The 14,405-nt window shown below is 45.8% G+C and overlaps 2 protein-coding genes across 3 annotated transcripts; one reads left to right on the top strand and one right to left on the bottom strand.

The window, feature by feature from the left end:
• Window positions 1–4,659: 4,659 nt before the first annotated feature.
• On the bottom strand, window positions 4,660–14,405 carry LOC139387440 (methionyl aminopeptidase type 1D (mitochondrial)). Of its 2 annotated transcripts, XR_011629165.1 has the most exons (10): window positions 14,301–14,405; window positions 13,197–13,357; window positions 12,666–12,815; window positions 12,381–12,572; window positions 12,136–12,299; window positions 11,948–12,045; window positions 11,638–11,685; window positions 10,956–11,034; window positions 10,704–10,858; window positions 4,660–7,204 (listed from the first exon to the last, which is right to left on the bottom strand). XR_011629165.1 is itself a non-coding variant. In XM_071133618.1 (9 exons), exons 1-9 carry the CDS (start codon window positions 14,338–14,340, stop codon window positions 10,759–10,761), a joined length of 1,032 nt encoding a protein of 343 aa, XP_070989719.1. In that variant the 5' UTR covers window positions 14,341–14,405; the 3' UTR covers window positions 9,953–10,758. The 2 variants fall into 2 exon arrangements, 1 of the variants encoding a protein (XP_070989719.1); XM_071133618.1 differs by lacking the exon at window positions 4,660–7,204 and having other exon boundaries at window positions 9,953–10,858.
• On the top strand, window positions 7,149–9,930 carry LOC139387441 (homeobox protein Dlx2b-like). Its single transcript, XM_071133619.1, has 3 exons — window positions 7,149–7,742; window positions 9,138–9,322; window positions 9,566–9,930. Exons 1-3 carry the CDS (start codon window positions 7,457–7,459, stop codon window positions 9,887–9,889), a joined length of 795 nt encoding a protein of 264 aa, XP_070989720.1. The 5' UTR covers window positions 7,149–7,456; the 3' UTR covers window positions 9,890–9,930.

The following is a 14,405-nucleotide window of genomic DNA, read 5'->3' on the forward strand; positions in this document are numbered from 1 at the left end:
CCCCCCCAAAACCTCACCCTACCCCTCCTTAACCCTGTAGTTACTCCTCCCTCTCAAAACCTCACCCTACCCCTCCCTACCCTGTAGTTACTCCTCCCTCTCCCTCCCAAATCCTCACCCTACCCCTCCCTACCCTGTAGTTACCCCTCCCTCCCTCTCCCTCCCAAAACCTCACCCTACCCCCCCCTACTTTGTAGTTACTCCTCCCTCTCCCTCCCAAGACCTCACCCTACCCCTCCCTACCCTGTAGTTACTCCTCCCTCTCCCTCCCAAAACCTCACCCTACCCCTCCCTACCCTGTAGTTACTCCTCCCTCTCCCTCCCAAAACCTCACCCTACCCCTCCCTACCCTGTAGTTACCCCTCCCTCCCTCTCCCTCCCAAAACCTCACCCTACCACTCCCTACCCCCTGTAGTTACTCCTCCCTCCCAAAACCTCACCCTACCCCTCCCTACCCTGTAGTTACCCCTCCCTCCCAAAACCTCACCCTAACCCCCCTACCCCTGTAGTTACTCCTCCCTCTCCCTCCCCAAACCTCACCCTACCCCTCCCTACCCCTGTAGTTACCCCTCCCTCCCTCTCCCTCCCAAACCCTCACCCTACCCCTCCCTAACCCTGTAGTTACTCCTCCCTCTCCCTCCCAAAACCTCACCCTACCCCTCCCTAACCCTGTAGTTACTCCTCCCTCTCAAAACCTCACCCTACCCCTCCCTACCCTGTAGTTACTCCTCCCTCTCCCTCCCAAATCCTCACCCTACCCCTCCCTAACCCTGTAGTTACTCCTCCCTCTCAAAACCTCACCCTACCCCTCCCTACCCTGTAGTTACCCCTCCCTCTCCCTCCCAAATCCTCACCCTACCCCTCTCTACCCTGTAGTTACCCCTCCCTCCCTCTCCCTCCCAAAACCTCACCGTACCCCCCCCCCCCTACTTTGTAGTTACTCCTCCCTCTCCCTCCCAAAACCTCACCCTACCCCTCCCTACCCTGTAGTTACTCCTCCCTCTCCCTCCCAAAACCTCACCCTACCCCTCCCTACCCTGTAGTTACTCCTCCCTCCCCCTCCCAAAACCTCACCCTACCCCTCCCTACCCTGTAGTTACCCCTCCCTCCCTCTCCCTCCCAAAACCTCACCCTACCCCTCCCTAACCTTGTAGTTACTCCTCCCTCTCCCTCCCAAAACCTCACCCTACCACTCCCTACCCCCTGTAGTTACTCCTCCCTCCCAAAACCTCACCCTACCCTTCCCTACCCTGTTGTTACCCCTCCCTCCCTCTCCCTCCCAAAACCTCACCCTAACCCCCCTACTTTGTAGTTACTCCTCCCTCTCCCTCCCAAAACCTCACCCTACCTAACCCTGTAGTTACTCCTACCTCTCCCTTCCAAAACCTCACCCTACCCCTCCCTAACCCTGTAGTTACTCCTCCCTCTCCCTTCCAAAACCTCACCCTACCCCTCCCTAACCCTGTAGTTACTCCTCCCTCCCTCTCCCTCCCAACACCTCACCCTACCCCTCCCTAACCCTGTAGTTGCTCCTCCCTCCCAACACCTCACCCTACCCCTCCCTACCCTGTAGTTACTCCTCCCTCCCAACACCTCACCCTACCCCTCCCTAACCCTGTAGTTGCTCCTCCCTCCCAACACCTCACCCTACCCCTCCCTAACCCTGTAGTTGCTCCTCCCTCTCCCTCCCAAAACCTCACCCTACCCCTCCCTAGCCCTGTAGTTACTCCTCCCTCTCCCAAAACCTCACCCTACCCTGTAGTTACTCCCCCCTCCCTCTTCACCCCTCCCTAACCTTGTAGTTACTCCTCCCTCTCCCTCTCTTTCCCCCTCTCTAACCTTGTAGTTACTCCTCCCTCTCCCTCCCAATACTCACCCTACCCCTCCCTAACCCTGTAGTTAGTCCTCCCTCTCCCTCCCAATCCCCACCCTACCCCTCCCTAACCCTGTAGTTACTACTCCCTCTCCCTCCCAAAACCTCACCCTACCCCTGTAGTTACTCTTCCCTCTCCCTCCCAAAACCTCACCCTACCCCTGTAGTTACTCCTCCCTCTCCCTCCCAAAACCTCACCCTACCCCTCCCTAACCCTGTAGTTACTCCTCCCTCCATCTCCCTCCCAAAACCTCACCCTACCCCTGTAGTTACTCCTCCCTCTCCCTCTCCCTCCCCAAACCTCACCCTACCCATCCCTACCCCTGTAGTTACCCCTCCCTCCCTCTCCCTCCCAAACCCTCACCCTACCCCTCCCTAACCCTGTAGTTACTCCTCCCTCTCCCTCCCAAAACCTCACCCTACCCCTCCTTAACCCTGTAGTTACTCCTCCCTCTCAAAACCTCACCCTACCCCTCCCTACCCTGTAGTTACTCCTCCCTCTCCCTCCCAAATCCTCACCCTACCCCTCCCTACCCTGTAGTTACCCCTCCCTCCCTCTCCCTCCCAAAACCTCACCCTACCCCCCCCCTACTTTGTAGTTACTCCTCCCTCTCCCTCCCAAGACCTCACCCTACCCCTCCCTACCCTGTAGTTACTCCTCCCTCTCCCTCCCAAAACCTCACCCTACCCCTCCCTACCCTGTAGTTACTCCTCCCTCTCCCTCCCAAAACCTCACCCTACCCCTCCCTACCCTGTAGTTACCCCTCCCTCCCTCTCCCTCCCAAAACCTCACCCTACCACTCCCTACCCCCTGTAGTTACTCCTCCCTCCCAAAACCTCACCCTACCCCTCCCTACCCTGTAGTTACCCCTCCCTCCCAAAACCTCACCCTAACCCCCCTACTTTGTAGTTACTCCTCCCTCTCCCTCCCAAAACCTCACCCTACCCCTCCCTAACCATGTAGTTACTCCTACCTCTCCCTTCCAAAACCTCACCCTACCCCTCCCTACCCCCTGTAGTTACTCCTCCCTCCCAAAACCTCACCCTACCCCTCCCTACCCAGTTGTTACCCCTCCCTCCCTCCCAAAACCTCACCCTACCCCTCCCTAACCCTGTAGTTACTACTCCCTCTCCCTCCTAAAACCTCACCCTACACACACACACACACGCACACACACACACACACACCTACCTTTAGAAAGTATCCCTATCCCTTGACTTATTGCACAACGTGTTGTGTTACAGGCTGAATTCAAAATAAAATACACTGCTCAAAAAAATAAAGGGAACACTAAAATAACACATCCTAGATCTGAATGAATGAAATATTCTTTTAAATACTTTTTTCTTTACACAGTTGAATGTGCTGACAACAAAATCACACAAAAATGATCAATGGAAATCAAATTGATCAACCCATGGAGGTCTGGATTTGGAGTCACACTCAAAATTAAAATGGAAAACCACACTACAGGCTGATCCAACTTTGATGTAATGTCCTTAAAACTAGTCAAAATGAGGCTCAGTAGTGTGTGTGGCCTCACGTGCCTGTATGACCTCCCTACAACGCCTGGGCATGCTCCTGATGAGGTGGCGGATGGTCTCCTGAGGGATCTCCTCCCAGACCTGGACTAAAGCATCCGCCAACTCCTGGACAGTCTGTGATGCAACGTGGCGTTGGTGGATGGAACGAGACATGATGTCCCAGATGTGCTCAATTGGATTCAGGTCTGGGGAACGGGCGGGCCAGTCCATAGCATCAATGCCTTCCTCTTGCAGGAACTGCTGACACACTCCAGCCACATGAGGTCTAGCATTGTCTTGCATTATGGGGAACCCAGGGCCAACCGCACCAGCATATGGTCTCACAAGGGGTCTGATGGCAGTCAGGCTACCTCTGGCGAGCACATGGAGTGCTGTGCAGCCCCACAAAGAAATGCCACCCCACACCATGACTGACCCACCGCCAAACCGGTCATGCTGGAGGATGTTGCAGGCAGCAGAACGTTCTCCACGGCGTCTCCAGACTCTGTCACGTCTGTCACATGTGCTCAGTGTGAACCTGCTTTCATCTGTGAAGAGCACAGAGCGCCAGTGGCGAATTTGCCAATCTTGGTGTTCTCTGGCAAATGCCAAACATCCTGCACGGTGTTGGGCTGTAAGCACAACCCCCACCTGTGGACGTCGGGCCCTCATACCACCCTCACGGAGTCTGTTTCTGACCGTTTGAGCAGACACATGCACATTTGTGGCCTGCTGGAGGTCATTTTGCAGGGCTCTGGCAGTGCTCCTCATGCTCCTCCTTGCACAAAGGTGGAGGTAGCGGTCCTGCTGCTGGGTTGTTGCCCTCCTACGGCCTCCTCCACGTCTCCTGATGTACTGGCCTGTCTCTTGGTAGCGCCTCCATGCTCTGGACACTACGCTGACAGACACAGCAAACCTTCTTGCCACAGCTCGCATTGATTTTCCATCCTGGATGAGCTGCACTTCCTGAGCCACTTGTGTGGGTTGTAGACTCCATCTCATGCTACCACTATAGTGAAAGCACCGCCAGCATTCAAAAGTGACCAAAACATCAGCCAGGAAGCATAGGAACTGAGAAGTGGTCTGTGGTTATCACCTGCAGAACCACTCCTTTATTGGGGGTGTCTTGCTAATTGCATATCATTTCCACCTGTTGTCTATTCCATTTGCACAACAGCATGTGAAATTTATTGTCAATCAGTGTTGCTTCCTAAGTGGACATTGATTTCACAGAAGTGTGATTGACTTGGAGTTACATTGTGTTGTTTAAGTGTTGCCTTTATTTTTTTGAGCAGTGCATTGTTGGGGGGGACATGTTTTTAGACATTTGTGCAAATGTATTAAAAATGAAATGCAGAAATTTCTCATTTACATACATATTCACACATACATATTCACATGTTAGAAATAAAATGTTGATTTGGTTTTAATTTGCCTTATTTGCCTTCTGTTTTATCTAACTATACCAAACGTAACATATCATACTAATTTGAGTGTACCAGATTTATTAAGTCACCTTCTGTTTTATCTAACTATACCAAACGTAACATATCATACTAATTTGAGTGTACCAGATTTACGTTTAAAAAGTTACATCAAGTCTATGAGACCAGGTTGATTGCCCAGAAAATATAATAAGTATGAAAATAATGTCTTGCTATGGTACAGCGGTTCAGGAAGTTTGTTCTAAACTGTTTCAACGAGTATTGCATCAGCTGACACAGTTGGATTAAAGCTTCTTTTGAGACAGGCAATGCTGAAACATCAGCAACATCTGATATGTATTCATATTATCTACTCAATCATCCACTTCACTCCTTCTTTGTGCATCCTGTCTTTTCAGCAGAAGGGAATTATGCTTCTCCTTAGCAAGGTGTCACCTAGATAAATCTGATCATCTGTTCTATAAATCACCTGATTTACAGTTAACTGAGCATGACCAAATCAATCAGTGAAATGCATTTACATCAGTAGTTGTTGCAAAGTGCTTATACAGAAACCGAGCCTAAAACCCCAGAGAGCAAACAATGCAGATGAAGAAGCATGGATCCCTACGATATTGAGATGAGTGAATCTGCACAGAGAGGACAAACGAGCAATATATCTACTTCCTTTGATACTGCCATTCCCACAGGAAGAACACACCCTCGTGACTGGCACACTGGCACTAGGTACAAACACACCCAGTGGGCAAGGAGTTTCTCTCAAATGTTTAAGTCTGGCTACAATAGCCTCAAAGTGGAGTTATTTTACACAACACTGTACTATAGGGATAATATAAACATGGATTGTCTATACCAGGTCAAAGCAAAACTTTCACATCACACCCAGCCAGTTCTTCTTTGATCAAATATTGGATAGGTAATTCATTTTTTTTAAATACTTCATTATCAAATACATACAAACAGATGAAGAATGCACCAACTGCCTCTTAACTATTCCAGGAATTTGCCCTGCAAAAGATTCTTGGTGTTTCTTGATAACTGTAAACCTTGATTTGAAATGTCATTTTATGATTCATGATTTTATTCAGATCCCATTAGCTGTTGAAGAAGCAGCAGCTACTCTTCCTGGGGTCCACACAAAACATGACATAATACTGAACACCAAAAGACAAGAACAGCAACACAAATTTAAAAACGAAGAACACTACGACTACAGAACAATACAGCTAAAGTATCTAACATTTCATAATTAGACATTTCCATTGAGGCATCAGTGTGGCTTACATTACTTTGACAATGTAATAGCAGTAAATGTTATGTTTGCATTTGTCTTCCTCCTAAACAACACACTGTGGCGACAGCCAGAGCTGGGTTTGAACCAGTGACCCTGCGGAAATATAGCTAGTGCACTACCACAAGTGCCATAACGCTCCTGACATGTTGGTAAAGGGCCTTGGCTTTTATGCATACAGGGATACTGTTATTACTAAGGCTACAGGCTGTACATAAAGAGCCGTGCAAGGCCATCTAGTGGCCATGTGGTTATCAAGTACAGTAAAATGTCCCCCATGACTCAACACTAATGTAAAGTAAAGGAAATGGAGGGGTCCATATTGATAGTCTTCATATGGACAGGTGATGATATATTCATGGTGCGCTTTCAACTAGCCTGTGTTTTCAGATAAAGGCAGAGGAAGGAGAGGAAGCAACTTCAGACTATTGAGACACAGCCTAGCCTATACCCCACTTGCAGCTGCTGCTGTGGTCTCAAGATCATGATTTATATTTACAGTGGAGTCAGAGGTAAGCCTTAATGCGTGGTGGGCACACATAGACAGTGTAAATATACCCTCAGTCACCCTTAATGGTTGTTTTGCTCGCCTGTGTGGGTGAGCACTGGCGCCGTTGGTAATTATGAAGTGTGTAAGGTGGAGTAGACTATTGGTATGTGTCTGCCGGGTTGTAGCAACATCACACAAAGACCCCCAGATGGCGCCATAACCTCTCGCTGATCCGAAGGTGAGTGCGAGTTGAGCGCACTGAGGGCGAAACAAATATCCAAAAGCTTACAACATTCTCTGCAAGTGAAAAAGTTATAACAAAACAAAAAAAACTACAAAATATATAAAACCTTTGTCATAATAACAGATTGTATAATAAGGGTATCGAATCCTGATAACATGAATTGGTATTAAGGTGTACAAGGTGTCACAGTCAAGGGGATTTTTCTTTGGCTTCTTGCCCACCCATCAGTCTCCTGGTTCACGTCACACCAGACCGTCTCATCCAGAAGAGCAGACACCTGAAGCTTCAGTCATTCCATGGCTTGAATAGGAGATGACACCACTCCAACATATCTAGGCTATGGAGTAGAAACAGATAAACGGTTCATTTATTGACAACTCTCATAATAACAGTGGGCTATTTGATCATAATTTGCCACGTGTAGGCAATCATTGGAGACTTAGACAGTGGACAATTACCTTGGAGAACTACTTTTAGAATAGAATGGAATAGAAATATTATCTTAAAAGACTTAATTTCGGCAGTTGTTTGCAGGTCTGCATAGCGTTATGGTGCCATAACTGGAGTTTTACAGACTGCTGACACAGCTATGCAATCAACTCAGACTACCTCGATTCACTACACCATGCACGACTCAAAGGAATCTCAAATGTTACCCATTTCAAGGGCTACAGGATGCAACTTCTTCCCTAACCAACCAACCGGACACTGCTCGGATCCACCGCATGCCCAGCTGAAGTTTGATTCTCATTCTTTGCTGGAATATAATGGGAATAACGGTCTCTACAGTCCCGGGATGTATGAGTTTGGGTTCCCCACCTCTTACGGTGGTTACGGATCTTATATGGGCTCTTCACCTCTCACCACAGACACAGGTGGGTAACATTATCACAGTATTTCACTATTTGTTGATTCGAATGTGGCTGTGCCCTTGATTGAATGCCACTATTTGTCTGCTCCTAAGTGTGGACCGAGGTAAAAGTAGTTTGATATTGGATATTTGGTGGAAATTGTGTTTTATTTCATCAATAGCTATTGAACCAAGCGTGCCATGACTATGAAAATGTTATATTCTGAATCAGAGAAGGATAAACAAAAATCCACGGCTCTATACAAATAAAAAGTGGATTTTTCTCCATCCTCCCGATTCAGAATGTATCCTTTTCATAGTCATGGCAGGCTTTGTTTAAGAGCTATTGAAGACCCCCCTCGGTAAGAAAAGCACCACTTATTTTTAAAATTAGGAATCCAATGTGCCATTTGTTTATTTCTGTGTTTACGTGACTAATGCTACTACTTTTTGGAAAATGTGTTGTATAAAAAATGTTTTCTAATAATTTGGACAAAAGAAAAAGCGGTGGATTTTTGTCCATCCTACCTGATGAAGAATACACTGAGCGTACAAAACATTAAGAACACCTGCTCTTTCCATGACACAGACTGACCAGGTGAATCCTGGTGAAAACTATAATCCCTTATTGATGTCACTTGTTAAATCCACTTTAATCAGTGTAGATGAAGGGGAAGAGACAGGTTGAAGAAGGATTTTTAAGCCTTGAGATAATGGAGACATGGATTGTGTGCATGTGCCATTCAGAGGGTGAATGGGCAAGACAAAATATTGAAGTGCCTTTGAACAGGGTATGGTAGTAGGTGCTAGGCTCACCGGTTTGAGTGTGTCAGGAACTGCAACGCTGCTGGGTTTTTCAAGCGCAACAGTTTCCTGTGTGTATCAAGAATGATCCACCACCCAAAGGACATCCAGCCAACTTGACTCAAGTGTGGGAAGCATTGGAGTCAACATGGGCCAGCATCCCTATGGAACACTTTCTACACCTTGTAGTCCATGCCCTAATGAATTGAGGCTGGTCTAAAGGCAAAAGAGAGTGCCACACAATTTTAGTGATGGCTTTGTGTAAGAGCCATTGAAGAATGAAAGCCCCCCCCCCCAAAAAAATAATCACCATGGCATGCTTGGTCCAATAGCTATTGACGAGAGAAAACAGAATATCCACAGAATATCCAATATAAAACTAATTTTATCTTGGTTAAATGTGTATGTATCAATTATGCGCAGGTATGCAAATCCAAATGTGTACGCAAACGTGTAATACTCTCCTTTCATAACTAACCCATAATTTGGTCATTACTGTACTTTTCAGAAATATTGTGTTGGCTCTTTATGCCAGGTTTTGTTTTAATCATATTACAGGATACATTGTGTTAATCAATGATAGTACTACTATTAATGGTCATACACATTTTCTCAGAGAAAGAGGAGAAGGAGCCAGAAGTCCGAATGGTAAAGGGAAAACAAAAGAAAGTCCGGAAGCCCAGAACCATCTACTCCAGCCTGCAGCTGTGCGCGCTCCAGTGCAGGTTCCGAACGAGGCAGTATCTGGCGCTACCTGAGCGTGCGGAGCTGGCCGCTTCACTGGGACTCACACAGACACAGGTGCGCCATGTTCATTTTCTGACCATGATGGACTTCAATGATAATCATTTATGATTTCAAATATTATTATTTTCATTATATGCTAAATGTATTTCATATGTACAGTAAGTGCATTGTATTGTATACAAGTGCACTACACTACGCTTTCTGCCAAGAGGTCTGGAGTAGTAAGGCACTTGTCTGGAGGTAGCAGTGTGCTTGTACGACTGGAATTTCAAACCCCATCTATACTTCCTCTCCCAGGTGAAGATCTGGTTCCAGAACCGTCGCTCAAAGTTGAAGAAGCTATGTAGAAACGGCCAGATGCCACTGGAACAGCCGGAGACCCCGTGTGACTCCCCTAGGTCCAGCAGCTCTCCTCAGGCTACAACGGTGCACTGGGCCCCCCATGGTATTACCGAGACAGGAGGCTCAAGCAATGAGCAGAACTGTATCCCTCCAAGCAACCCATCCTTTTACAGTAACTACTCTTGGTACTCAGCAACAGACTCTGTGGCACTCTCCCAGCAGAGTCCAGTACTATATCAGCCACAGAATCCTTCAGTTGATGTGGGTTCAATTTATTGATATATAGGACTAAAGATAATGAAACCTGCTAATGGGCAAATCTGTGTGTGGACTCTGCTTTCACCTGGCAGGAATATGAGCAATTTTTATTTAGCAGATAACCAGTTTATTTCAACAAATTCCTGTATGTTTGAGAATAACATTGATATTGAATATTGTGTAATAAATGTGCCATATTGTACGTATGACAAGAATGTGGCCTAAGAAACTTAAAAGGCATCGCTTTAATAGAATTAGTGGAAATACCTAAAGCACGGTATCTAATTGGTCTAGAGGAAAAACTAAATAAGTTACTAACAATGTAGAGCTGGAGGTTGATGTGATCAGAGACTATTAGTAGGGCTGAATACGTCACACATGCAGCCAAACAACGCAGCATCAATAACATCATGACATAATCAGTCCAGCGAACGTATGATACTCTGCAAACCTTGCAGTCCTAACAACGTTAACACAAGATAATCTTATGATGCCGTCAATCAGAGAAGAATGTGCTCCCCAGATTAGAATTCATTTGATTTCCTGAAACATAAAGTCAAATGTGTTAAAGTAACATTGCAATGACCACATATTGTTTGCTAATATTTTGTCAGACAAAAAAAGTGAAAGGTAAAATATGATATGCTAATGACTCAAAGATAGACACTGTTTCTAATTAAACGTGAACTAAAGCTTTATTTAAATAATAAAATGTATTTTCTACACAGAAGTCATACAAAATAATGCACTAGTGCAGTCTCATTTGAGTCAATATCAATGCCCAGTTTTTCTAGTCTCTCTGTGGTGCTAACCCTGGGTCAATTTGGTGTTTTACCTCTTCATAGATGTTGATGTGACTGGGGTGTGAACAGCTGATCTGAAAAGAGTGATTAGACTCCTATTGGCGATGGCTCATCCTCCTCAGGTAGTTTGGTGAGAATATCCACACCGTCAGAGGTGATGACTACTGTGTGTTCAAACTGGGCTGACCTGAACACACACACATATACAGGTTAATCCGGGGTATCAGTGACACTTTGGGCTATAACCCTTTATGTCAGTCGTATGTAGGCTGTAAGTGACCTACCTCTTGTCATCTGCAGACACTGCTGTCCACTTGTCCTTCAGGATTCTGAACTCTGACGATCCTTCCATCAATATGGGCTCTGCATACACAGATTTAACATTAAAGGGATACTTCGGGATTTTGGCACAATGACTGGAAGTCTATGGGTATCTGCTAGCATGCTAGTAGACTTCCAGTCATTGCGCGAACACTAGTTAGCATTGGCTCTACCTCCAACTTCCTTCATACTGGATGTAGAGACATAAAAACGATGTAGGTAGCCTAGTGGTTAAAGTGTTGGACTTGTAACCGAAAGGTTGCAAGATCGAATCCCCGAGCTGACAAGGTCAAATCTGTCTTTCTGCCCCTGAACAAGGAAGTTAACCACTGTTCCTAGGCCGTCATTGAAAATAAGAATTTGTTCTTAACTGACTTGCCTAGTTAAATAAATAAAAGGTGAAATAAGGAAAAATCCTGAAGTATCCCTTTAACACACCTGCAGCTAGATATTCATCATAAGATGCAAAATTCATCATACTTGCTTTATGTCTGTATTTTTAAAGTTGTATATCTTGAAAGTTGACTGCTGCTAAACATTTTGGGACTATATCAACATTGGACTAATGAAACAAATACTAAAAGATAGTTTTAGGGTGGAGTTTTCCTTTAACATACACTGACAGACATTGGACATGTAACTGACCTATAGTGAAGGCCATCCCTTCATCCATGGTCATATCATTGGCATTAGCTGTCAGATAAATGAGAAAGTGATATTTAGGTCCAAATACTGTAGGTAGGGTTGCAAAATTCCTGGAACTTTCAATAAATTCCCCAGTTTTGCAGAAATCCAGGTTGGAGTCTAGATTTCCTGCTTATTCCTTCAACTGGGATTTCAGGAAAACCAGAGAGTTTATTAAAAGTTCCTGTCATTTTTCAACCCTAACTCTAGGTAATGGTGAATGAGTGGACCATATAAAACTGTAGGATTGCTGTGAGATACCAACTCTTACCATGGTGCCAGATCTCAGGATGGCAATGGAAGTAGGAGCCTATGCCATGCCCAATGAAGTAGGGACAAACATGGAAACCATTGGAATGGGCTATTTCACTGTAGAAGGAAGAGAGGGCCAGTAGATTATACAAAACAACAAAGGGGTTGTGTGTGTGTGTGTGTGTGTGTGTGTGTGTGTGTGTGTACCTGATGGTGTTACCTATAACACACAGTGGAGCCCCAGGTTTACAGGCAGCAATGGCCTCATCTCTACACTTCCTGGCTGTCTTCACTAGCTTTCGCCCCACCTCGTCCACACAGCCAATCAGGAACGTCTCTGAAGTGTCACCATGGTAACCCTCCAGATAGACCTGATGAAGGGGTTGGGGTGGTAAGGAATGTGGAACAGTGGATCGTGCCCGTGTGTGTATGTGAAGGGGGGTAAAACTCACAGTCACATCAACGTTGATAATGTCGCCATCTTGCAGTTGTCGGGTGTCAGGTATGCCATGGCAGACCACATTATTGACAGAGGTGCAGACTGATTTGGGGAACCCCCCATATCTCAGGGGAGAGGGGTACGCGTTGTGACGAATCGTCTCCTGGTGGACAATAAAATCTATCTCGTCTGTCATCATGCCAATCTGGGGGTCAGAGGTAAAAGCTATGACGTTATTAATTTGGAATGTCAGCAAACAGACAGACACACTCTCTTACTCTCTATAACACACACACACCTTGAGACTGCGTCCGGCCAGCAGCAGTATCTGTCTGGCTAGCTGGCAGGCTCTGGTCAGGCCCTGGATCTGCTCCTGGTCTTTGATCTCTATGTAGTCTGGCCAGTCTGGTACCTGACCACTGTTCACATAGTCAGGCCTCAGGATATGCTACAGACAGACAGAGAAAGAGAGAGACAGAAAGGGAGAGCGAGGGAGGAAGAGAGAAAAGGAGGCGGAAGAGTGAGATGGGGAAGGGGGGGAGAGGACAGTCATTTTATTGCATCACAAGTTTGAGAGCATCAAAACTGATATCCTGGGTAAATATCCTGGGTAAATTGTGATTGACTGACTGATCTACAAATCATATTGAGTAGTTATTCATGATGCAAAGTGATTTGTAGATCAGTCAGTCTCGACTCGCTATTCAAGTAAGCTGCAATGTTGAACGCGCCCAATGTTTGAGGTAAGTGATCCATTGTAACTTGGGCAGTGACTGGCAGAGTGAGATATGTGATGCATTGTGGGATATTGAGTACATACTGTACCTACCTTGGGCACTGAGTAGGCCGGTCTGACGACAGCCGGTCTGACTACACTGCGAGAGCTCTTCCACTTCCTCCAGAAGAACTGTCGGTGCTGCTGGGATTGGACACCCCAGGGTGAACCACACCCCCACAGACCACACACCCTCTGGAGGAAACCCCCCAATCCTGGAAAGAGACAGACACACATACAGATAAATCAGACTGAAAAGGAAACAAAACACCTAGATTGCCATTATGAAAATTGCTAAACAGTATCACTTTTTTACTTTAAACACACTCACAAAAACAGCTCTCCTCTAGTACATGATCACCTAATAGTACTGCTTGTGGGTCTTTGTGGAGTATTTCAGTGGTACACTCCCACCAATTACAGAGCGAAGATAATATTATTAGCCAATAAGGTTTAATGTAGTCAAAATATAACTATGACATGCCAGACATCTATATGACTCTGGACTACAGACAGTCATTCCATTATAGACTCTCTGAGAGGGTTCTAATAGAAAGTAATATCTTTAAATATTAGCTCATCCACTCATGGTCTGCCGGCTGCTTAACTAATTGATCAGTCACGTGAAAGTCAAGTGACTTTGACACTGATTGATTTGACTCAATATGACATGTAATGGCCTATATTAATCAACTCAAAGCAAATTGAGACATTTGCAAATGTCAGCTCTGCCCAGGAACTGATCTAAGGATAGTACATCTGGTTTCCACCCTAATGGCAAAGGTTAGAGTACTAATCCTAGAGCTTTCGTCAAGGGCCACTTCTGCAAGGTGCAGACACGACAGGCGCCCCACGTTTGTTTGCATCCGCCAAAGACAGCACCCACCTGACAGGCCGTCAAGCCTGCCAATCCCATAGGTCTAAAGTATATCCAAATGAGACATGTAGTTTTATTTCAATTACACAACTGTCAATATAGATTACAGCTGACAACCTCACGTTATGAAACAAGCGTCCTCTGATCAGTAATTCTCAGAGGTTGTCATCTATTTATTTGAAGTTCTATTAGAAGCATTGTTTTCATATCGCTCATTCGCCATCTTCGGATCAACATAGGTTGGTGGTTATCTGATTATTGACTTATTCGCGAATTCTTACCTGCTCTTGATAGAAGTTTAGCACCACTGGGCGCCGCCATATTGTTTGTAGTGGAGGATCACATTACTTTACGTCATGGATTGGATTTGCATAGATTCACTCAGG

This window comes from Oncorhynchus clarkii, chromosome 28 (genome assembly GCF_045791955.1).
Source record: "Oncorhynchus clarkii lewisi isolate Uvic-CL-2024 chromosome 28, UVic_Ocla_1.0, whole genome shotgun sequence".
In the NCBI taxonomy this organism is placed as follows: Eukaryota; Metazoa; Chordata; class Actinopteri; order Salmoniformes; family Salmonidae; genus Oncorhynchus; species Oncorhynchus clarkii.